General features: G+C 41.0%; 12 protein-coding genes across 12 annotated transcripts; 7 read left to right on the top strand and 5 right to left on the bottom strand.

Annotated features, from left to right (window-relative positions):
* Positions 1 to 789: 789 nt before the first annotated feature.
* AW171_hschr42458 (Zn(II)2Cys6 transcription factor domain-containing protein) lies at positions 790 to 3,213 on the top strand (the record flags this gene model as incomplete). Its single annotated transcript, XM_018131863.1, has 1 exon — positions 790 to 3,213. The coding sequence occupies one exon, from the start codon at positions 790 to 792 to the stop codon at positions 3,211 to 3,213; it is 2,424 nt and encodes an 807-aa protein (XP_017987559.1).
* Positions 3,214 to 3,810: 597 nt separating this feature from the next.
* AW171_hschr42457 (HDL182Cp) lies at positions 3,811 to 6,444 on the top strand (the record flags this gene model as incomplete). Its single annotated transcript, XM_018131864.1, has 1 exon — positions 3,811 to 6,444. The coding sequence occupies one exon, from the start codon at positions 3,811 to 3,813 to the stop codon at positions 6,442 to 6,444; it is 2,634 nt and encodes an 877-aa protein (XP_017987558.1).
* Positions 6,445 to 6,933: 489 nt separating this feature from the next.
* On the top strand, positions 6,934 to 9,861 carry AW171_hschr42456 (HDL183Cp; the record flags this gene model as incomplete). The annotated part of the gene is made up of 1 exon (XM_018131865.1): positions 6,934 to 9,861. One exon carries the CDS (start codon positions 6,934 to 6,936, stop codon positions 9,859 to 9,861), a length of 2,928 nt encoding a protein of 975 aa, XP_017987557.1.
* A 218-nt stretch (positions 9,862 to 10,079) lies between these two features.
* On the bottom strand, positions 10,080 to 12,062 carry GEM1 (ERMES complex Ca(2+)-binding regulatory GTPase GEM1; the record flags this gene model as incomplete). The annotated part of the gene is made up of 1 exon (XM_018131866.1): positions 10,080 to 12,062. One exon carries the CDS (start codon positions 12,060 to 12,062, stop codon positions 10,080 to 10,082), a length of 1,983 nt encoding a protein of 660 aa, XP_017987556.1.
* Positions 12,063 to 12,327: 265 nt separating this feature from the next.
* PRE10 (proteasome core particle subunit alpha 7) lies at positions 12,328 to 13,223 on the top strand (the record flags this gene model as incomplete). Its single annotated transcript, XM_018131867.1, has 2 exons — positions 12,328 to 12,330; positions 12,396 to 13,223. 2 exons carry the CDS (start codon positions 12,328 to 12,330, stop codon positions 13,221 to 13,223), a joined length of 831 nt encoding a protein of 276 aa, XP_017987555.1.
* A 121-nt stretch (positions 13,224 to 13,344) lies between these two features.
* On the bottom strand, positions 13,345 to 15,870 carry SPC72 (gamma-tubulin complex subunit SPC72; the record flags this gene model as incomplete). The annotated part of the gene is made up of 1 exon (XM_018131868.1): positions 13,345 to 15,870. The coding sequence occupies one exon, from the start codon at positions 15,868 to 15,870 to the stop codon at positions 13,345 to 13,347; it is 2,526 nt and encodes an 841-aa protein (XP_017987554.1).
* A 505-nt stretch (positions 15,871 to 16,375) lies between these two features.
* Positions 16,376 to 18,574, top strand: PRT1 (translation initiation factor eIF3 core subunit b; the record flags this gene model as incomplete). The annotated part of the gene is made up of 1 exon (XM_018131869.1): positions 16,376 to 18,574. The coding sequence occupies one exon, from the start codon at positions 16,376 to 16,378 to the stop codon at positions 18,572 to 18,574; it is 2,199 nt and encodes a 732-aa protein (XP_017987553.1).
* A 112-nt stretch (positions 18,575 to 18,686) lies between these two features.
* BOL3 (Bol3p) lies at positions 18,687 to 19,013 on the bottom strand (the record flags this gene model as incomplete). The annotated part of the gene is made up of 1 exon (XM_018131870.1): positions 18,687 to 19,013. One exon carries the CDS (start codon positions 19,011 to 19,013, stop codon positions 18,687 to 18,689), a length of 327 nt encoding a protein of 108 aa, XP_017987552.1.
* Positions 19,014 to 19,118: 105 nt separating this feature from the next.
* Positions 19,119 to 19,484, top strand: BOL1 (Bol1p; the record flags this gene model as incomplete). Its single annotated transcript, XM_018131871.1, has 1 exon — positions 19,119 to 19,484. The coding sequence occupies one exon, from the start codon at positions 19,119 to 19,121 to the stop codon at positions 19,482 to 19,484; it is 366 nt and encodes a 121-aa protein (XP_017987551.1).
* A 57-nt stretch (positions 19,485 to 19,541) lies between these two features.
* GCV3 (glycine decarboxylase subunit H) lies at positions 19,542 to 20,069 on the bottom strand (the record flags this gene model as incomplete). Its single annotated transcript, XM_018131872.1, has 1 exon — positions 19,542 to 20,069. One exon carries the CDS (start codon positions 20,067 to 20,069, stop codon positions 19,542 to 19,544), a length of 528 nt encoding a protein of 175 aa, XP_017987550.1.
* Positions 20,070 to 20,734: 665 nt separating this feature from the next.
* Positions 20,735 to 22,180, top strand: PDE2 (3',5'-cyclic-nucleotide phosphodiesterase PDE2; the record flags this gene model as incomplete). The annotated part of the gene is made up of 1 exon (XM_018131873.1): positions 20,735 to 22,180. The coding sequence occupies one exon, from the start codon at positions 20,735 to 20,737 to the stop codon at positions 22,178 to 22,180; it is 1,446 nt and encodes a 481-aa protein (XP_017987549.1).
* Positions 22,181 to 22,344: 164 nt separating this feature from the next.
* Positions 22,345 to 23,892, bottom strand: VTS1 (Vts1p; the record flags this gene model as incomplete). The annotated part of the gene is made up of 1 exon (XM_018131874.1): positions 22,345 to 23,892. The coding sequence occupies one exon, from the start codon at positions 23,890 to 23,892 to the stop codon at positions 22,345 to 22,347; it is 1,548 nt and encodes a 515-aa protein (XP_017987548.1).
* Between the last annotated feature and the right edge of the window lie 185 nt (positions 23,893 to 24,077).

Here is a 24,077-nt window from a genome sequence, read left to right as displayed (position 1 = left end):
CATTGATATAAAAGTTGACCACCCTTCAGCATTTTGATTAACAAAATCTCCCACGCACGCGAACAACACCTTGCACTCAACAGACCATGCCCTCAACATCTCAACACGCGTATTACATCTCCTTTACGTCAATAACCTAGACCACGGCTGTATTGGTTTGCTGGTATCCCCAATACCCGAATGCCTCGTGTATTATTCCAAATACATGCTATCATTCCATCCTATCCTTGTTTACTTTTCTCTAAGTGCCTGTACCTCACACTCAAGTGTATCAACAATGACTTACCTGTAAGGCAACAAAAAGACTAAGATTCGTTTATGATGAATATCTAGTGGGGTCATAAACACTTCCTCGAGGTCAGTTGCCTAGCAGATTTTTAGCAGATTATAATCTCAAGGCGCTCTTGAGAAAAGGGCCTTAAACTTTTATAAAAATCCGCCCGTGCCCGATAAGTCACTCCAGGCTCAACGTTCTCTACATAAAGAGCATCCTGCATAGTGATCCACTGAAACTGTAGCATTATTGCGGAGATTAGAGAAAACAAGATCCAAAATTTCAGACTTACATGACCTTCAATCCGCTGTAAAAATATCGCACTATAATTGAATTCAAGAACTACGGACAAAAATAGATTGAAAGGTTTTCCCCAAACAAGGGAAATGTATGGTTGTTAGTTTATATATATCTTGAGTTTCAATCGGTATACTAAGCAGTTCGGTAATAGTGTAACATTAAGCATTTTGGGCTTTGCGTAGTCGTTCGGCTAGTAACTATGAGTGGTAATTGATATGGGCGTTACAAAAAAATCGAAAAGGAATAAGCTATCGTTTGTCTGCCAAACATGTAGAAAGTCGAAAACTAAGTGTGATAAGCTTAAACCTTCATGTACAGGCTGTATTAAATATGGCTACATATGCGTTTACGATGTTGAGACTCAAGCAAGGCCAAAATCTAGGAGTAAGGACTCCAGGATTTTACAGTTGAGACGAGAGCTTGAATACTGGAAATCGAAAGCGATGGGGTATTCGAATCAGTGGGGTTTAAATTTATTAGAATGGCCTAAAATGCGACCAATTATTGAAGACAGCTGCCCGAATGACCCAGTGGTAAATTTTCACAGCAGCTTTCCTATGTTAGTCTTGGAAGGACAGTGTAAACATAGTACTTCGCCATTCTCTGCACTATCTTATATGGGTAAAGATGTTTACCTCTTTCTTTTTTGGTCATCAATCTCGCCTCGCATGAGTGCCGCAGAGACTAAACTACGAATTGAAAAAATGGCACGTTCTACAAATTCTCCTAATGCAGCAAGATTTGTTAGGAGGCTATTGTACGGACGGGAGAAGCAGAATTCTAGATATACTATAGATGAGTTTCGAACTGTTTGTTCAGAATTCAACCATATCGAAGACTCCTGTGGGCCAGATTTTGTCTATTCGGAGAAATTCAAAAGTATTAAGGACTTCTACGAGGCGAATTTACCCAAACTTGATGTCATAAGATTGTATCTACGCTACTTTTATCGAGAGGTCTACCCTCTTCTCCCTCTTTTGGAGATTCCCCTATTCGAGGAAGTCATACGCGAAGTCCTAGTGGATGGAGCTGAGTATGGCACTAATTTGCATCTCAACTTTGGGAATACCGAACTGCGGAAGAAACTGGTGCATATTTTCTTGCTTGCGTTTATCCTTGGGATTACAGATATCTCAATGGAGGTCGCTAGGGCCAGAGGTATACAATTGGACTTGGATCCTCTAATACTTTCTTTTGTCAAGGTCCCTGGTACTGACCGCATGTTTGGCTTGATGAACTACACCTTAACAACATTTAATATAGTATACTGGGTGGATGAGTACACGATGTTGACACATCTTTATAGATATGTATACTCGATGATTTCCGCGGAACTAGCAATTCCATGTGAAATGGACCCAGTAGACTCACATGATATGATATCGTGGTATTCCAACGTCATCGGTCTAGATACATTTCCTGATGATTTGGAGGCGAGTACCCTCAACGATGCACGGCTATTGAACTTGAGACGCAAACTATGGCTTGGTGTGGAAATATGCTGCAACTATGAACGAAGAAGCGACGGTAGGCGAACTCAACATCTCAGCCCTTCGAGCGAGGATGATTCATCCGTTAAATTTAGTCACTCGCAAGAGGACTTCAAGATAGAGAGGTTTCTACAGAAAGCGTACTCTGATAATTTGCTGGAGTATAACATACTGCTAGCTTTTTACCAGAAACACAAGTATTGTTTTGTCGGTACGGTGCTCGATCTGGCTTACATCAGGCTAGATAACAGTTCTGTTAAATTATCAGATGCTAATCGGGCGTTAAATGAATGCAGAAGGGTCGCAGAGCAGCTTATTCTTTCCTCAAGGGTTAAAAAGAACATGTCTTTCAAGTTTGAAGGCCTCTACGATATCCAAGTTGACCTAGTAAAGTCCTACAACACGCATTTTTACCATTCGCGCATAATTCTCATGGAAACATGTGTTTTAACCACTTCTTCTCTATACTTGTACTTCGAAGGCCAGTTGACAAAAGACAATAATCCAGGCGCCGCTGTGCACTACAACACTTACTTCAAACAGGCATTTCACGATGTAATAGAAGCAACTATCTTCGCTGCCAGCTACTTAGAAGGGGAAGTCGATCTTTTGCCTGGTGCCCACTTCGTTACCTACTACATGGTAGAAAATATGATGGTCAGGTGCTTACAAGTGGTGTTCGGTATTATGCTGAGGCTGTGCCATGCAGAGGAAGTCGTCTGGAAATGCCTGTACAACTGCAACCAATACTCCTCTCAAAAGGCAATGTCTGATATGCGGCTAAAGCTCGAGTCCCGCTTTAGACTCGTGAGACAAATAAAAGGAGACTTACAGAATTTCCTAACGATCATACACGATCTCGTGTCTAAGTGGCTACGTTGGACCCTATTTTCCTGTTTCAAGCGCCTGTTAACATTCGACTTAGCCCTAGATATGATTCAAGAAGAGAAAATAATGAAATTCCTTCATGCTCCAAATCGAGAAAGACTTGCCCATTGGGGGCTTAAATCCAATTTAGAGGTTATGGAGAGTACAAACATATTCATAACAGCTGAACTAGGGTATCTAGAAGGGCTCTGCGGAGTTTTGAACACTCTGAATGTGAAAGATTTTAATATCAAACATCAGAATCCCATGCGGAAAGCGTGAAGCGTCGACAATTTTCGTACAGCAGGCTAAGGACCCGTACCAAGTATCCCAACATAAACGGGTACTGTTAATCCAAGGCCTAAAATTGAAAAAAAAAAATTATCTGTCATCATCGGAGTTCCCCAGATTAAATTGTCGTACAAACTGTCAATTTTTACTATGACTGAATACCATCGGTAGCAGACATGCGTGGGAGTACTCGTGGTTGGTTGTTGATAAATTTTGGCAGACACAGAGAGTTTTTATCTTCCGCCATTTAGATAGTATTAAGAATGTTTACATAAATACGGCTATATTTCAATGTCCGTAACTTAAATAGCATTTTACATAACTCTCAATTTAGGCCGCGAATCAATGATTCGACCGTTTCTATAGAAATCACCTGCCGTTGATTTTTTCTGACCAATCTTAAATTGGTTGGGTATGTTTCATTCGAATAAAGGCATGCCTTAAGCATTTAATAAATGAAAAGCTTAGCTGTAAATAAATATAGAACTCCTATAAATGCTACCGTGGACAAAATTCGCGAAAAGCATTTTCCATTCTCAAGTATACTAGTTAATACTAACATATACGGAACTTTGAGCTAAGGGGCACATGAGGACCATTAAGACAACTGGGAAAGCTGTTCTAAAACGTAAGCTCTCATACGTCTGCACTGTGTGCAAAAAATGTAAATCAAAATGTGATAAACTCAAGCCCAGTTGCAGTAGATGTTTGTCGCTCGGACTCGAGTGCAGTTATGACATTGAAAAGCAGTTGGCAGACGATCCTAACAGCAAAGACGAGATCTTAAGAGATCTGGAAGAAGAGCTGGCGTACTGGAAAAAGAAGAGCAAAGATATTGAAGAGGCACGCTGCCAAGGAGTAGGTAATGTTTCCGAACTTGGTAAAAGTAGCATCCTTGGCATTCTTCCGGAGTTTTCAAGTATCCTCTCTAATACGAATATCGATGAGCTGAAATTCAATTGCTACATACAGAGTGCATTCCATAGGAATGCTAAGTCGTTTATGTTCAAGGATTACAAGTTGAATTATCTGATCGGCAATAGCGTCATCGACAGGTTTCTAAGCCCGCTTTTGGACCGCATCATAGAGAACAACTTGGAACATGCTAAGGATCTACATGGAGACCAAGATGAGACTATATCACACGTAATCATGTTTAAGGTCCTCGAGAAACAGGTTATTCACGAATATGAGCCCTCTGAGAATTTAAACAAGATTATGAAGGATATTGAGGACATTCGTGACCAGCGGTATACTGGGGATAGTACGAAGGCGGGATTCTTCTTTGCAATTGCTGTGAATTCAATGGAGTTTGTTCGTATAGAAGATATAAATCTACGAGGCTACTATTCTGCAAACTTACAATACATCCTGGATAACTCAGAGAAGAACTTACCAAGTTACGAAGTTATAGAATACCATAAACGTAATTTTTACAAGCATGTCTATCCTATTGTACCTGTTATTGAGATCTCTATATTCGAAGAGTGTCTGGCAGACATTATAAAACGGGATCCAGAGGACAGTGGAAAGGTGAAGATCGACTTCGGGAAGTATAATCTCAGGCACAAGCTTATCAATCTTTCTATACTAATGGTTGTTTTGGCGATTTCAAGTTACCACGAAGACTCATGTTCCGTGCATGAAAGTCCGAATATGCACCAACCAGGTAGCGGCATCTATGGCGAACTTTTATTCCTATCAAAAATGTGTATCGCTCATTTGGATGTCATTCATCAGCCTGATGAGCAGCATCTGACCTGTCTGATTCTGCTATGGTACTCGTGTACCATACATCCGGAATTCCGCAGTACTGTAACCAAACTGGAGGCTGCAGACATCCTAATGGGACTTATTGTAAACATCGGTGGCGAACTAGGCCTGTGCAATGACCCTCTGGAGTACTACCAGTTCAAGGAAGGCTTGGTGGATCGGCGGCTGATAAATTATCGCAGAAAATTGGGCATAAGCGTCATGCCAATAGTCATGTATCACATCGATCTAACCTCCATGTACCCGAACAAAGTCAGCCACTTCAGCATCTTTAAACACGTCCAAGATATGAGTGACGACCTGATACCAAACTATCTCTGGAGGGTGGCAAAGGACATGGTACAGTATAGTCACTTTGAGTTAGAGGTTCACAAAATAACGCTTGTACGGCATATCCTTTGCAAATGGATGGACGACCTCAACATGCTCAAGAAATCCAAGAGCTATTGCATGAACCTGACGGAAATCAAGCGTCTCTCATCAACCATATTCGATGTCCTGACCGCTAACTTCCCCCTTCAGAACGCCAGTGCTCCTCCCCAGCCAAAGGCAATCCTAGATCTCGGTTACGATACGGTAGAAATAGATTTATCGTCTCATATGGCAAACATGACTATTATTTACCACCTGTCCTACTATCTACTGAATCTACAGCTCGAAAGATCCCTGGTATACTGTATAGAACGGTCCACCAAGATTCTGCCAGGAAACGTTCCAGCGTTTTACCACCAACGCTTCTTGAACATTACAAAATACATCATGTGCATATTCCAAGTTTCCAACAACTATCATCATCGAAAGTACTCTTTACTACCTACAAGCACACACTCAACCATGGTTCATCACCTTGTCCACGTCACCCTCACCATCTCTGCATATGCTGCCTTCTCTTTATACTTAAAATTCGCTCACGCAGAGTACGTCATAATCACCAACCCATCCTACAAGCAGCAGCTATACAAAAATCTACCAGCCTCTTCATGCGTACGCATAAAGCAGCTCTACAGCAATATCGTCGACCAAATTATTGCATTCATAGAAAATAACCGAGAGATGGGGTTCGAGTCACTTTTCCAGAGTTGGCTTGTCCTAAAGCAACTCCAGAACTTTAAAGATTCCGGCCTTGCTCTGAACATACTATTGTCCAAGACTGACTCGGTCCCTCAGGACCAAAACTACAATGCGTCAAATAATTGGTTCGCGTACCTGCTTCAGCATCTAGCCAAAATGTTAATTGATCACCTAGAACAAAATGACCAACTATTACAGCTCCTACAAAATTGCCAATATACACATTTCAGCACTAATATATCATCCCCACTAATTCCATTACTAAAGCACTTTGCGCGAGATGAAATACAGCCTATATCTTCTAATTACCATCCCGTTAGTTCCGGATATGAGCGCGATTTACCTAGGGAGTTTTTCAGTCCGGATACACTTTTCTAAGCAATTATATTGTTAAACGAGTTAAAATTGATATTCACACAGGGACAAATTCTTAACACCCTGTCTAAACTTCGCGATTTCATTGGTCCTATAAAAAAGCCCCAACGGTCTCTGTCAACTCAGTCGAACCCCTTTGAAAGATTAATCTTCTGTATATATATAAGTCTTTTATTTCCCCGCTTTCTTGCTTACAACACACAACGCGTACTCAGCAAGTTACGATATTGACGGTATTAACGGAACCCCTGTAAACGGCTACAGGTACGTATTGTGATCTAAGCTTAAGACAAAGACGTAGTAAAGGTTTACGCAGTTTCTTTTTAATCGTCTACTATTGTGAATAGAGGTTGTGACTGACTAGCTGATCGACAGACTGGTAAAAAGTTAGACTTCAAAATAAAATATAAGGTAATATTATGCAGGTGCATAAAGTGGAGTTTTGATTGAATATACAACAAGTGATTTTGAACTCTGGCGTATGTTATTGAGATGGTAAAACTAAAGGATATGAGCGTAGATCAGATTTCGGATGGGTCTCCAGATCGTAAATCTAAACGGAATCGTATCTCTTTTGTATGTCAAGCTTGCAGGAAAAGCAAAACTAAGTGTGACCGTGAGAAGCCGGTGTGTAGTCGGTGTGAGAAGAATAATATAAGATGCGTATATGATATTGAGAAGCAACGTGCACCTCGGGTACCTAGTAAGGATGCCACTATCAAGAGACTTGCTCAGGAGTTGGAGTATTGGAAGAAGAAGGCGGGGCAGTACATGGGATTGGAAAGTGGAGAACAATTACCAAGGGCGAAGAGGATGAGAACAGTAGACAGTGGTGATGAGCAAATGAGTGTCGGTGGGATGGACTCTACGTTTGTTGAAGATTACCCTGCACCGAAGGTGGGGATGTTGCTTGACGGGAAGGAGGTTTTACGGCCTAGTGATATTATGATCAACTTTTGCGAGCAGTCTCCACAGCTGCTTATGAAAAGTAATATGAAGCGGGACATTAAGGCATCCTGTGAGTTGGCTCAGGTGCGCCAGGATAAGTTTTTATCGTTATTTATTTCTTCTGTGTTCGCGAGTGCATCGAAAAATGCGCTTATACACTCAATTCCGTCTCAAGACAGCTCGCCCAACTTTGAAAACTCTACAAAGAGGCAGAATGCTATGACCATGAGGGACACTATGTTCCGTATAGCTACCACGGATCGCGAGAGAGAGCAGATAATACAGTTTACGGATCGGATGACACAGGGGAATTCGATATCTGAGAGTAGGGCGGGGTTTTACATCCGCATGTTCACCGGCTTTCTTTACAAACACTACATTGAGGACCACTGCTCAAAGGGAGCAAAATACTCGGATACGCTAAGGGACTTGATCGTAAAGGTGGAGATGTTCCTACCTCCGTTGAAAAACATCCGAGTATATTTGCTTCATTTTTATAAGTACGTTTATCCCGTTGTTCCGTTCCTAGAAATGGATCTGTTTGAAGCGACTTTGGCAGACCTGCTTATAGAAGATCCAATTGGAAATGGAAGGGTCAAGCTGAATATTGGGTACGACAATATAAGGTCGAAGGTGGAGACAATTTCTATTCTGCTTATTGTTCTTAAACTATCTTGGATTTCAATGCACTTCGCTGAGGGATATTCTCAGCGCAGTTGTTTATCCTTGAGTAGCGATGTTACAGAGTGTCTAGCTTCTTATCCTATCTCCGACGAAGCGGTGACGTTATCTCAACGAGCAATTGTGAGTGTCAACTTGTTCATTTGGTCAAATGAAAATACGATTGCATGTCTGCTCTACTTATGGGCTTATTTTGTCTTTGCTCCGCAACAGGGCGACTTCGGGTTGGGTCAACCAACGGAGGTCATACTAAGTCTAGTGAATTCTATGGCCATGAATATTGGTTTACACAGGGATCCTTCGATGTATGCACAGTTAAATGATCCTTCAGTTAGCGATCCCCGCGTGAGAAACTACCATCGAAAACTCTGGATGAGTATATCTATTACATGTAGGTATGAAACAGGCCTCAGAGGTAAGTATGCACAAGGACTTCAGGAACATACCAATCCTTATATGCGGAACCCTGAAAAGTACATGGAAAAGGTCTGGGCTGATATGCAGAAGCCTGACCCTTATTGCGCTGTGATCCATTCCTGTACTTTCAAGAAGTATCAACTTCTACTGATGATGTCAGAGTTGGACGATATATCTGTTTACGGAACGAAGGCTTTATCATTGGAAAAGATCGAGGCCCTGTTGCAAAGAACGCAGAATTATTTGGATACTGAAATTCCATCAGACTTGACTGATTTTAGCTCTAGCTCAGAATTTATGAAATTAAATTTAGAGTGTTGTTCAAGTGAGGTAATAGATATCATGAAGGTGAAAAGAATACTCTTCTACCAGACGTACGTGTTAACAAAGTTATCTATACTGAAGACTGTGACTAATTTGATGCTCTATTTTGAGAAATTAGTCTTTGATAACAAAAAGGAGTATATGCCTTACTTTCTCAAGTATTTCTTAATTACAGTCAAGGAAACTGTACAGTTTACTGATTTATTGGTGCGGCAGATAAACTGCGAGATAGACGATCCATACCTTTTATACATGAAGTTTTGCAATGACAAAACAGCCCAATTGAGTGTATCGACGGTTCTTTTCTGTTGGTTAACTGTAATTTTAAGGATGATCCATTCGGAATACTTACTGCAAAAAGAATTGCAGAATGGAGAGTTGATTGGAGTTGAGGATGTTTATACAACTAAGCAAAAATTACAACATATTACGGCCATTAAGGAGAATACTATAGAAGTACTTGATCTACTGTGCACAATTATAACTAAAAAATTGGGATTGACATACTTCTCTGTATTCCAAATTCTAGTGTTCTTTGATTATTGCAACCAAATTATTAAAAAAGGTGAAGTATTAAATATATTCTCTAGGGTGACGCAATTAACGTACCATCCAAAGCTCAGAAATGGTATCTATCAGGGCTTTGGGGTTGATGTCAATAAAAAAGACAATATCCTGCAGTTCCTAAATGATACTACGTTCATTAGACAGGTTAGTATACAGCAGTTAAAAGCTATAGTGGAATTTTCTGGTAAAATTCCCTTGGATATGGCAAATGACATCTCCCCTATGGATCCTATTGATACGAAAATATCAATGCAAAGCACTAATACTGTTGCAGAGAACACTCCCCTGTCAGTGTCTAGTAACCTTCCATTTCCAGTCAATAACGAACTTCATTCATTCGTTGTTGGACAGAACGGAAATGATAGCAACCAAGAATTCAGTGCTGACTTCCAAAACTTCTCTAATGCTCCATTAGAACCTCTAATATCATTTGATGATTTAGAGTTATTGGATTATGAATTTTTGTTTGGAAACATTGGATAATTGGTATAGAAGCAATGCTAGTTCTGTTGTTATTAGACTTGACGCGATATATATTGTGATGTTGTAATTATAAAATGATTAGACTCTTTACTTCATGGATATTTTAAAAAGTTTAATTTGAGGTGAACATTTGGTTATTAATGTGATAAAAAATGAAAAAATACACAAATAAGTCGACCACGGACGTACCATGTGGAATGGATGTATGCAATTATTTACTATGTAGAAGGTGTGCTTCGAACACTTCTTATAATCTTCGATAGTGTAAACGCGAATATCGAAACAAAACCAACAAGCGAGCCAGTCACAAGCGCGGCTTGCCAATAATCTTTACTGCGATCTTCAACTACTTCTGGTGTTAAATTTGGAGTATTTTTTGCAGGCTCCAGTGCCACTTCAGTAAGTTTTATAAATAATTCATTAAGGGAGCTTGGCCATACGCATGAAGTATGCAGAGGATGTTCCAGCATTAGCTGTTCCGTAAAATCATCTGGCTGAATATAACAACGCTGTTGCTGTTTGTCTAGATCGGCCTTCAAGGCTACAAACACCACCGGCAAAGTTTGTAGATGTTGGTATTTATGTATCAACTCAACGAGGTAGGAAAAGGATTCAGGATCACTGGAGTCGTATGTCAAACACAACACATCATATTCCTTCAACTTGCTCTTATTTTCCAAGATGGCTGGTTCCTGCTCGCCTAATTCTTGTAAAATCAAGTAGTATTGCTTGCCTCCCTTTAACTCTAGACTATTCACTGCAATTTTAGGTCTAATAGAGGGAGAGTATGCTTCTGAGAACTGTCGACCAAGAAACGATTCCAGTAGCGAGCTTTTACCACTATGAGCGTTACCAAGAACGTAACAATTAAAAACTTTACGGTCAGTAACCGCGGCACGGTAATATACACCATTTCTCCGTCTCTGTCTTCTTGGTCGTGTGACATGTAATGCCAACCGAGCGTCCTTTTCAAAACCCAAATAAACAAGGTATTCGGTTGTCGTCTTATAGTCGATCAGTGTCGTCATACTCCATTGCGCTAGCCAGCCTTGTAATGTGATAAAGCCTTGGGAATTTACTACTGTAGAATAAGGAAAGCAAGTTTCCGACCAAAGTTTGGGTGCTCCTTGAGTAGTTTTGAACAGCATTTGTAACTCTTGCTCATTGAGAACACCATCATTGTCTTTGTCATAAGCAAGGAATAAGTCAACCAGGAAACGGTAGCCCATTGGACTGAGCTCCACACTAGCTGTATCAGCAATATCCACCTTTGGGTACAACACCTTATCACTAATTGAAAGCGAATCTGTATAGTGATATGCACGCAGTATCCCCCACGTAGTCTCATGTCGTCCATTCTCTGCATACCACTTATTGAGAACTAGAAAACCTAATTTAGTTATACCTTTACCTTCCACATAAAGTGGACAGCCCGAATATTTTGGATTTGAAGCAGCAAGATCCTCCAGCGTCTTGTGTAAAAACTTTAACTCATTAATATCCATAGTTTTGCCAAAACATTTCTTTTGCAAAGCATATATCTCATCATTATTTAGGTATCCATCTTGGTCCTTATCGCAAAGTAAAAACACTCTCTTTAAAGTGGATATCGCTAACGGCTTCAACTCACCAATACGCGCATCGAATAAAGGTGCCAAAGGATGCGTTATTGCCCTCTGACAAAGGTAAAAAGCCTGATTAACATTAAGCTTGTTTTTCGCACTGCATTTTATACATGTCTCAACTTCCTTGAAGGCCTTCAAGATAGGAATAAATTCATCATCCTCAACAGTGGTGTCCCGATCCTCATCTGCATTTGCAGTTTCCGGAATGGCCCTGCTCGTCGTATCGCACTTGTTTTTACACAAAATAACTGGCAAATTGACACCAAGAGATCGAAACATCATCATCCAATATAATGCAATACGTTCGTAAGACTCATGATCAGAGTATACCAACCAAATGACATCTGCATTTTTTAATTCCTTTTTAAGCAAAACCAAGTCTGAATTGGTAGTATCAATCAAAATAGTATTCTGAGGGGAATATGGACTATCAGAAAAATCCCTTGGTATCGTAACACTTGGTAAAGTATCCTGAAGATTTGGAATAAATTGGTCTTTAACGAGACACGCTATTAAACTCGACTTCCCTACACCATTATCACCGCAAAGCACTATTCTAATACGTTCCTTTGCCATTCCATAAAAATCCAAAGCTCAGTAACATCGATGGGTAGATATCCTTTCATACCTTTGTAGTTCATCATCCTGCTGGTTTAATGTCCCATATAGATTTTACAACACCCAATCATCCAATACCAGATCACCAAATCCGGGTAACATGATTTATATCAGGGTGGCAAAACTCAATACAGTATTACTTTACAAACATTAACAATTATTAAATAACCAAAATCAGAACTAGACTGCTGGAAGCGGCCTAAATCACATATATTTTATCTCAATGGTACGTATTTAACGTCAGATACTTTAATTCTAGCTGGATCTTTAATTATTAACACCTGTTATTAGACTTCCATTGGTACTGGTTACGATCTCTCGAATAGTGTTTTCTCCCCTGATGGTAGAAACTTTCAGGTGGAATATGCAGTTAAAGCGGTAGAAAATGGCGCTACATCAATTGGTATTAAGTGCAAGGATGGTGTTGTTTTCGCCGTAGAAAAGCTAATTACATCAAAATTGTTGGTACCTCAGAAGAATAAGAAAATACAGACTATTGATAAACACATTGGGTGCGTTTACTCGGGATTAATGCCAGACGGGAGACACCTCGTAAATGTGGGACGCCAGGAAGCTGCCAATTTCAGAAAATTTTATCGCCAGCCCATAATGGTTTCCGCTTTTGCTGATCGTGTTGGACAGTATGTTCAAGCTCACACCTTATATAATAGTGTTAGACCTTTCGGTATCACGGCTATTTTTGGAGGAGTGGATGATGATGGTGCACACTTATACATGCTAGAACCTAGCGGAGCTTATTGGGGATATAAGGGTGCTGCTACAGGTAAGGGGAGACAGTCTGCAAAAGCGGAATTGGAAAAACTCGTGGCAAATGGTAAACCAGAGCTCTCGGCAAGAGATGCAGTAAAAGAGGCTGCTAGAATAATCTTTGTAGCTCATGAAGATAACAAAGAAAAGTCTTTTGAAGTCGAGTTAAGCTGGTGCTCTTTATCGGAGACAGCAGGTCTTCATAAGGAGGTGCCCGAAGATTTGTTTAAAGAAGCCATTGATTATGCTAAGAAGGAAATCAACGAAGCCAGTGATGATGATTCGAGTGATGAGGACTCTGGCGACGACGAGGCCCAGAAAGATGCTGACGGTGACGTTGAGCTAGCATAATACAGGCATTCATTACTTACGTAGGAAGAAACCGAAGAATAATTTCTCATTGTATATTAAAGACTAAGTCCATCATACATATCCGATAATACCGGTTAAAGATCGAGATTCTCAGGGGAAATCATCGTCTATGTTCTCCCGAGTTTCGTATCTTCTCGCGGAGTTGAGTATTTTCCTGTTCAAGGAAACGTATCCTGTCGATGGCAGCGTCAGATTCTAGTTTTCTGCGCTCTCTTTCAGCTGACCACTTTCTCGTTAGTTCATCGATCCTTAACTTCGCATGTTTATCGAAACCATCGGCACTGTCCGGAGATTGTGATAACTGAGGCCTGCGTTTCATTCTTTTGTCCTTCTCTCTTAACAGGAGTTTAATGTGTTCATCCACTATTGATTCTGTAGCATTCTCAATAAACAAATATATGGATTCAAACTTCATCATAATCTTCTTGCTATTAAACAGCGAGTCGATGTTTTCGACGGTCTCTAGCTTTCTTAATGCTTGACCGATAGAATCTTGTTGTAAGATATTTTCGAATATCTTAAACATCCTTCTCAGATGAGCTAGGAGCTGCGATTTTAGCATTTTAAATGCCCGGCAATACTCGTCAACAGAGCTCGCGTTGTTAACATTTGAAATCTTCTGCTTGCATGAAATATTCTCATTTACAAGGATATTATGCTGTTCTTCGAGTGAGCGAAGTTTTTGTAGTAATTTATGTTTTTCTTCCATATACAGTGAGGACTTTCTTATGGATAGCTTCAAAGAAGCCTGGATATCATCCAATTCCTTATCCTTATCAGCTAATTTCTCATTTAGGTCGTTTTGTACTTGCTCAATTTGCTTGGCCAAATCCTCCTTATCACTTGCACAGGTTCGCAAGTCGTTCTTTAGCTCATATATTTTGTCTTCCAATTCCCTAATTATCTGCTTAAACCTCGAAGTTTCATCTATGGAAAGCCGCTTTATGTCTTCTACTGTTAGGTTATTCTGTTCGCTTTTTAGACGCAATCTCAACTCATCGATTTCTACATCCTTGTCATGCAGTTCTGTTTTATATCTATTCAACATGCTAGTTAATGCCTCGATGTGATCCTGGTATGACTTCGAAAGCTCACGACTAGCCCTTGAAGTCATATCATCAATGGTAGACAAGCCTGATTCGCTTCTACTAACTGTAGAGGTATTAGCAGACTCTTGTGTTGATATTTTATCTTCTAGCTTTTTCAGCAGTGTTCGCTGTTTTAAAAGTTTGGTGTTAATTTGTTCTGCCAATCCATCATTTTCAGCAAGTTTACCTTGCATTGACTGCAGAAACGTTTGATATTCCTTATGCATACCTTCAATGGCTATTTCCAGCTGTGTATCCATTTCTTGTGGGCTGTCCGATAATACATCGCTATTTTCAGGGTCCATTATTGGTACAAATTTTTGATCTTCAATATTTAATGCCCCCTTATCCTGGTCTTCCTGATACACCTCATTATCAAGATACACCTCATTATTCATATCAATACCAACATCTATACCAACCGTTGGTTTCTGTTCAGGAGTACTGGCCTCATTTGCCTTATCCCCGCATTCTTCATTATCCTCCTTGTTCAACTCATCTGTGATGACTTCACCCTTATTATTTTGGTGATCTTCCTCAATATTGATAGTACTATGAGAGTCAACGTCACTATCATTGCTTGAGCTAGCTTTCAGGTTTTCCTTGTAAATATGGACCAAAGTAGACAACGTCTTCGATAATGCCTTAATTTTTAGGTCCAAATAGTTTGATCCCAAACCACACGCCTTAGACAAGGCATCTTTTTCTTCCTCGTCCAATTCTAAATTTTCTAACAAAAGATCCAACATATTGTTAATGTTCTCGGAAACCGATTCCGTATGTTCCATATAAGTGTTCACTTCTTCTAGCATGTTTTCATAGTCCTGCTTGTTTGATAATAATTCTTGTTTTAAATCGATCAGTTCTTTATTCTTATTGTTCAAGTTAGCCTGAAGTTCCATATTCTTGGTTTTCATATGCTCCAAATTGCCATGCTCATTAGTATCCTTCATCGCTTCGTGCAACTTGTCGGAAAGCTGTCCCGTGGATTCACTAGACTTAACATCATATTCCACATATTCATAGTTTGACTGTTTTAGGAGCTCCGCAAGTGTCTTAACCTTAATCTTATAAGTCGTAAGCTGCCTTCTTAGATGCTCGATCTCCGCACCAGCGGATGCTGCAGCACTCCCAGATCCCATCGCTTCGTTATCCACCTGAAATAGGGGACTAAGTGGCCTAATTGGGGACAGCACTGAGGAGTACTTCATCATTGCGCTATGCGAATCGGGCGAATACTTTTGTCTCCACGGTGTTAGCGTACAGTCAAGCTTTGGAGGCTCTAAGCTAGTAGTATCCTCGCTACCTACTCGTCTACTACCCGTATCACTTTCGTTTTCCGAATCTGTAAGACCTTCAGATCTACTACCACTGCTCAAGTCTCCGGAACTCAACATATGAGATCTTATCAGAAAGGGAGTATCATCGAGCACTAAGCTTGATCTCATCCGTGGGCTCATCATTTTCCCAGGGGTCAACAGACTTCGCGCCCCGCTAGAACTATCTATCGGGCTAAGAATAGTATCCCTTTCAAACATTCTAACACAAATCAGAAGCTTTACAACAAAACTAGCACTTTTAAATTCAACCTCACACTATCAAGTTCTCTTGTCTTCCTTTTTGTATAATATAGTACCTTGGTTTAAAAAACGGGTATTGCTACTACAGTGTACACGTTAAAACCGCTTTTTAAATCTTTGTAAACATAAGAAAAAAAAGGTCAACCACGCACGCCAACAACGCACACGTTATAATATAATACTGATTGTTCCCAGCCTCTTCGAATGCGAGTTATTCCTTAAGCGTTATATCAGAGATGCGATAACCCGTCCTTGGACCCCAATCTAGTAGTAATCTTATCATTGTAATATGCTTACCGCCCAATTTCAACACAATAGTAAGATCACTACCGACGAATATATCGATATCGCTGTTTACGAATTTGACGTTATGAAAATTTTTCGGGTTAAGAAAAGATCATAGTTAATAAAGACCTGTAAACAAACATCTAAGTCAGAGGTTATTGAAGAGTAAGCGAAGAAAATGGCCGAAGTTATGGAGGACATTAAGTTGGAAGATATTCCAGTCGATGATATTGACTTTTCCGATTTGGAAGCTCAGTACAGAGTTGAGGGATCGTTGAGTTTTGACATGTTCGCGGTTGTTGATGGTGCTCCAATTGCTCCAGAGTCGAAGGTTCCTGCTTTACATAAGGTTTTGAGTAAATTGTTTTCTCAAGCCGGTGAAATTAAGGACATGGATATTCCTGTTGAGAATGGAAAGACCAAGGGTCACTTGTTTATTGAATTCGACAGCGCAGAGTCTACAAGAAGGGCAATCAAGTTGTTCAATGGTAAGAAGTTGGATGTTAAGCATAGATTATTTGTTAACAGTTTGAATGACATGGAGAAGTACTGCTCTCCTGATTTTTCTGTTGGGTTTAAGGAGCCAAACTTGCCTCCATACGAGCCAACTGGCTATTTGAGGTCTTGGCTACAGGATCCTCAAGGAAGAGACCAATTTGTATTGCAGAAGGGTGAAAAGACAGCTATCTACTGGTACAGAAACCACATGCAACCGGAAGCTGTTGTTGAGCCAAGAAAGAACTGGTCGAATTCCATTGTCAAGTTTTCACCACACGGTTCATACTTGTTCTCTTTCCACGACCAGGGTATTGCATCTTGGGGCGGGCCTCAATTCAGTAGGCTCAAGAGGTTTTTCCATCCAAACGTGAAGGCAATCTCTATTTCTCCTACTGAGAAGTACCTTGTTACTTTCTCTCCAGAGCCATTGGACTTACCAGGCGAGCCCAACGAGGACTGCCCGTTCGGACCTGAATCTCAAGGCCATCAGCTTTGTATCTGGGATATTTCTACCGGTGTGTGTGTGAAGACCTTTGCTCTTCCTCCACAACAGGAACTACAATGGCCAATGGTGAAATGGTCTTTCGATGACAAGTACTGTGCTCGTATGGGTCCAAATGCTATTGCTGTGTATGAGACTGAGAAGAGCTTCCAGCTTCTAAACGGTAAGGTCATGAAGATTGAGGGTCTACAAGACTTCTCTTTTGCACCAAAGGGTGTTAAGTTAGCTTCCAACAGTCCAAACACGCTATCTACCGTGATGGCTTATTGGACTCCAGAAACTAATAACCAGTCCTGTAAGGCTGTTATTATGGAGATGCCACACAAGAGAATTTTGAGAACTGTTAACTTGGTTCAAGTTACTGGCGTCAGCTTCCACTGGCAAAACGAGTCAGAATACTTGTGTGTTCAAGTAGATCGTCATACTAAGTCTAGAAAGACCATTTTCACTAATTTGGAAATCTGTAAGCTAACAGAGCGCGAAATTCCATTCGAGAAGGTCGAATTAAAGGACCGTTGTATGAGATTCGCATGGGAACCATCTAATGATAGATTTGTAACAATCTCTAAGAGCGAAAATGTTAACGATAACCCTGCTATTGCCAAGAATGTCGTTAGTTTCTATGCTCCAGAGAAGAAGGCTGACAAGGGTATTATAATATCAAAGGGCATTTCAGATATGAAGAAATGGAAGTTAGTTAAGGCTATTGAAGGAAAGTTCTCTAATGAAATCACCTGGTCACCAGCTGGTAGATTCGTTTGTGTGGCTGCTATCGGTAAGATGGGATCTAGAAACGAAAACCTTGATTTCTACGATTTGGACTTCCCAAGTGAGAAGATCATTAACTCAGCAACTGATGTTGCTGCTACCTTAAGGGACGTCGCTCACGTTAACTATGCAAATGCTACCGATTTCCAATGGGATTCCAGCGGTAGATTCATCAGTTTCTGGTCTTCTGCATGGAAACACAAGGCTGAAAATGGTTACAGGGTTTTCAATCTGTGCGGTAACTTGATCCGTGAGGAATTGATAACAGAGTTTAACAACTTCTTCTGGAGACCAAGACCAGAATGCACTTTGACCAACGCCGAGAAGAAGAAGGTCAGAAAGAACTTGAAGGAATGGGCAAGTCACTTCGAAGAACAAGATGCTATGGAAGCTGACAGTGCTACCAGAGAATTGATCTTGACGAGACGTACTTGGTTAGAAGAATGGTCTAAGTACAGATCCGAAACCTCTGACAGAATCAAGTCTGAAGGTGCTTCCACATTCGATGTCTGGAGCTTAAATGCAAACGAAAAAGACTTTGAAACAATTGAGGAAATCAAGGAATCGATTGTTGAGGAGTCTGTCGAGGAAGTCACCTCTTTTGACTAATAAATAAACTTTTATACTTTCCTGAAACTAAATTAATCAATTCATGTACAAAATATAAATATTCGCGCCTGTTTTTCATTCAGCATTATGGGCGTTACATATAATGTCTGTTTTATTCAGCTTTGGTATTCAGCTGCAGGCCATGCCACTTCTTTATATCTTCTTTAAGCACCTCGTTCACTAGCCTATGCTGCTTAACAGTTGTAAGCCCTTTGAAACGACTGCTAGTAACATCAATGGCGAACATAGAACCACACCCGCCGCTAATATCAGTAACTTTCAATGCGGATGGCTGAAGAGCATCACGAAGTTTACCATATATAAACGTCTCTTCTGGTGTAGATGCAAAAAAACGCTTAAAGCTTGTTGGAGTGCGCGCAAGGCCTCGTATTGACAACATGGGTAGTAGTTCTGGTAATGTCTTCTGCTTGATTCGCATTCAGTGGGCAAAGATCAGTAATCCTTTAGTAGTAAAAAAGTTGTAATATATGAATAAACCGAAAACCTGGTCCAAAGCTTAACAGGGGAAATTTAAAGAAAGGGTATGTTCTCAATTCCGCTGAAGAGAATGTCATCGTTAGCCTCCGCAAACAGCAGTGCTAGTGGTCCTATAGCAAACCTCATAACTAGTAAGATAAAAGAGAGGTTCCCAGACTCTACGCACTTCAAGCTATTTAATGACTCGCATAAGCATGCTCACCATGCTGGTATTGCAGGTTCTTCAAACAAAACCGAGTCCCACTTTAGGTTAGAGCTAGTTAGTGATGAATTCAAGGGTATGCCACTTGTAAAACGCCACAGGCTCGTTTATAGCCTACTTGACGAAATAATTTCCAACCACGGCGTACACGCCCTACAGCTCACTACAAGAACAACTTCTGAACAGTCCAAAAAGGATTCATTACCTTAGTATATATATTCTATACATATGCACTCATATCTATAAATGCTATCATATCGAAAAAAGTCAGTTGTCTTGTTGTAGAAACTCCTCATATTCGTTCAACGTCATTAACTCTGGCTTTTTCTTGATGTCAACAGTGTCGTCAAGTTTAATCCGACATAGCCACCCAGCACCCATAGGATCTTCGTTGATTAGCTGTGGCAAAGAGTCTAACTTGTCATTTACTTCAACAACAGTACCTGATGCTGGTGTGTATAATTCCGATGCAGATTTAACAGATTCCACCGATCCCAAGTTATCACCTTCTTCTAATTGAGTTTCAATAGTAGGAAGTTCAACATAAGTCACGTCACCTAAAGCATCTGCTGCATACTTAGTGATACCTACAAATGCTGTACCGTCTTCATGAGCAGCTATCCATTCATGTTGATTCGTATATTTTACAGCTAGGGGTTCAGTTCCAATATACCTGAAAGGTAGCTGCTGTTTATTCAAAGCATTAATGCTTAAGTTCGACTGTAAGCGAATTCCTGTAAACGCCAATCTTCCAGCAGACCTAAACAATGGTCTAGACACCAACCCAAGCAACATTTCTATCCTATAACTGAGCCTAGCAAGCTAGTCATCAGAAGTAGGTTTATTACGACTTCGCAACTGGTCTTTTCAACGTTCCAGTTGACGGTTACCCGACCAAACGCTTGTCCGGGTAACCTAAGATCAGGGTAACTTTCCCCACCATGCACTCCAGCCGCACTAACCCAAAAGGAACATGCATGAGTTGAGCATCGCAACGAGAGTTACCAAGTAAGGAGGAGCTCTGCAATAGGATATGGGTTGCGTAAGAATAGATTGGCAATGAAACGGCTAGATCTAAATACCGTCCTCTTTTCTCGCGTGCTGCGAAAGCATCCGTTTCTTTTCTGTAGATAAAAAGAACAAAAAGAAACGACGAGGGCGCAGCTTCACTCATGATACAGCAAAAGTTGAAATGATATTGGGATGACTGGTAGTTGCTTAACTGCCACAAGACTTGTAGTTGTGACCGCAACCGTTACTTGGATCACTGGAATACAGTGCACTTAGACAGCGCTTGTTGGGATAGACATAAGGGCGAAGACTTAACGCTTTTCAAGGAAAACTGTGGAAAGAAGTAGCGTTAAAGTTTTAAAACTTGGATTTGAAGTGGTTTTCCCATAAAGAGGTTTACCGGTGCACTATTGAAAGTAGCAGGAAGCAGTGCTGAAATAGTAACTACTATGATGCATATCTTTTTTGTGAATTGCGCCAAGAAGGAAGTTCCCAGTGGGCTAGAATGTTGTGTTGGGCACTTTAAAGTGCTGCGTGATCTGCTTCAAGAAGTGCTTGAAAAACGATTGAATAATAAAGAGGATTTTGAACAGGAGATTTCTATTGTGGTATATGATGATAATGAGCAGGAGCTGTCTCTGCCTGAGACGCAGACGCTCCTGAAGATTTTTTTGCCCTGTTTAAACATTAAAGTATCAAATGTAGACGATTGGCAAACGACATTGCAACTGGCATTAAAGTGTCAACAACGAATAGCTGTCGACAAGGTGACTAGCAGCGAGTATTGGATGTATTCTAAGCATGTTGATTGCCATTCCGGGGTCACACCATGTTCGCTGAATATGTATTCGATGACACAGCATCTGGCACGTTTAAACGATGCGCAGGAAGACCAGAACAATGGTGTTCTGGTGCGGTTTTTAAACGGTGTTAATATAAAGGGCATTATGGAAGTACCAAAAAGTACGAATTATTATTGGTCGCAGCTGAATACATGGGACTTCAGCGCGCACTCCCTTAATACGCTTGAACTGATAGCATGTGCCAGACTTATTATTACTAAACTATGCCTTGCATCCAATACCCCATGTTTAAGTGAAGATGAGCTGAACGTATTCCTAATTCACCTAGAATGCGCATACCACCAAGTGAATAAATTCCATAATTTTAGGCATGCTTTGGATGTTATGCAGGCGACCTATAAGTTATGTGATCTCCTAAAATTAGATCCTGGGCATTCCCTGGCACTCTGTATATCTGCAGTCGGTCATGACGTGGGGCATCCCGGAACCAACAATGACTTATTCTCTTCATTCGGATCACCAATTTCCAAACAATATGCGGACAACTCTGTCCTGGAAAACTTCCATACCGATATTTTCACTGGCATTTTAAGGCAGCACTGGCCGCAATATACTACGTCGCTAAACTTAAAGAACATAAAAGAGGCCATTATTTCAACTGATATGGCATTGCATAACCGTTACCTAAAGCAACTTAGTCTTTCTGGTACCGAAAAACTGAGAAATAATATACCCTTACTCACATCTCTCATTATCAAGGCCGCAGATATTTCAAACGTTTCACGCCCACTATTAGTTTCTGCGCAATGGGCTGTTCTACTAGCATACGAGTTGAACGACTGCATACTTCTGGAAAAGAAGTTAAAAGGGCAGTCAGTGGATGTAAAGCAGAGCAAACTGGGACGCGATGTCGATTTACCAGACTCAGTAGAAGATATTGTAGCTCGGTTTCCTCGTCTACCAAAGGACCAGCTTTTCTTCATTGATACTTTTGTACTGGATTTATTCGCAGGACTTGCAGATAAATTTAAAGAGGTAAGGTTTATTCATGAGAACATCCAATCCAATAGGGATTTCTGGCTACAGCAGTGAACATCGTACATGAAATAATTAATGGTAATATTATAGCTACATTTATCGCTCCGTTAAAAGGAAAATACGCACTCGCGGTGTTACATTTATTTTAAAATATATATGTACTTACATATAATAGATTATTATTATACGGATAGTGCAGACATGTGTATATATCTTTATCACGAATCGCTTTTACTTCGTACCTTAACAGAAAAAGCGCTCTCATTAATTAAACCACGCTCCTTGCAGTCTTTGACGATTGCAAATGCTTTCAACAACTTCCGTCTAGCTCCCAAGGCGCTCACGCCTATTTCTTCCAGCACAACATCGTCTAATTCGATCAACTCCTGCCAAGTCATACCGTCCAATGATCCAGAGTATTTGTGCAATCTCAGGGACTTGAGCCAGGCTGGTATGTTCTTCAGCATCTTAGGGTCGCATAACGACTTCGGATTCATATTGGAGCTGTTACTGGACGTAGATATTGAGGCAGAATTGGATGCTGAAGCATTCGCAGCGGATGCCGATGCAGTAGCGCTCGCAGCGGAGCCCAATGCTAAACTACCTAAGGCACTCTGCTGAGTAGAACCTTGTGGCTCTGAAAATATCGAGCTAACGCTGTCACTCATAGCCAGGGAAGATGTAGGAGACTGTGGACTGGTGTGTTTAACGCCATTGTAAACGCTTCCATTCTGGTTGTTCACACTACTATCACTATTGAACAGGCTTCCATTCCCGCTATCATGATGCACATGACTGAGACTGGAATTATGATGGTGACCATTTTGATACTGTCCATTTTGATGATGCGATTGTGGTTGATATCCAGAACGCAAGCGACCAACATCTGCAGATCTGGGCCGCGTGATCTCGCTCAAATAGTCGTACATTGGCTGCGTCACAGACGAGATTTGTGGGTTGGGAGACCATCTTCTATACATGTTCGCGACTCCACTGCTACTGCTGCTGCTTCCGCCGCCGGCGGCATTTACGTTGCCACCGCTGCCAGCTCCAGCCGAATTACTTAGCATCCCGGTAGGTGTGTCTGTGAGGACCGAGTCCAAAGTCTGCGCTCCTGGAAGCTGTATGCCATTCGGAGCGCTGAGACCAGAACTGCCCTCAGCCACACGGCTGGGAACCGGCGATGCAATTGGCCGTAGCGATGGTGAGAGGTATCCACTGTTCGTCATACTGTCAAGCTTCAGCTTTGTATGCTGCAAAACGTCTTCAGTTAGCGAAGAAAGCAAGTTATCCATGACGGTGTTCTGCTGTGCAGGTGTCAGCATGGCCATCCACGTGCATAGTTGGTTCACATCATTGGTGAAGTTCACCATGATGTTGTTATTCATCTTCAGTGCCGGCTGGCCCTGCGCCGGCTGTGGAGGATGCATTCCAACCGCGCTAGATGGCCGCGATCCAAAAGATTCCAGAAAAGTGGTCTTTCCACAAATAGAGGCACCCTGCGCCTGCACAAGCGGCGATATCAAACCAACTCCCCCAGATGATTCGGCCTGCTGCTGATCTAACATATCTCTCAAGCTGAAGGAGTGTTGGGACGACTGCGTCGTCCCACTCGCGCCACTTCCTGGACCTGTGGACATCGACGACAGAGGCCCACGGTTTGGAGACAATAAAACAGCTCCTGGATGAGCTCCTCTTGGCATATTAATAGGAGACTGTGCACGTGTGGGCAATGATGAGGCAATACCGTTATTATAATTAGGCATAATTACAATTCTTTCGAACAACTAAAGATTTTTTCACCTAGATACTTTCTAAAGCTGCAAAAAAACTTCAAAAAAAAAAAAAAACCAGATGCCAACACCAATAATAGCAACCAGCACTAATCAATAGGATCAATAAATCGACAGTAGACACTTAGTTTTTAATTTTTGCAGATATCTTCGTTATG

Source organism: Eremothecium sinecaudum, chromosome IV (assembly GCF_001548555.1).
Source record: "Eremothecium sinecaudum strain ATCC 58844 chromosome IV, complete sequence".
Taxonomy (NCBI): Eukaryota; Fungi; Ascomycota; class Saccharomycetes; order Saccharomycetales; family Saccharomycetaceae; genus Eremothecium; species Eremothecium sinecaudum.
The sequence above is the reverse complement of the archived record's forward strand: the minus strand, read 5'-3'. Positions and strand labels throughout refer to the sequence as shown.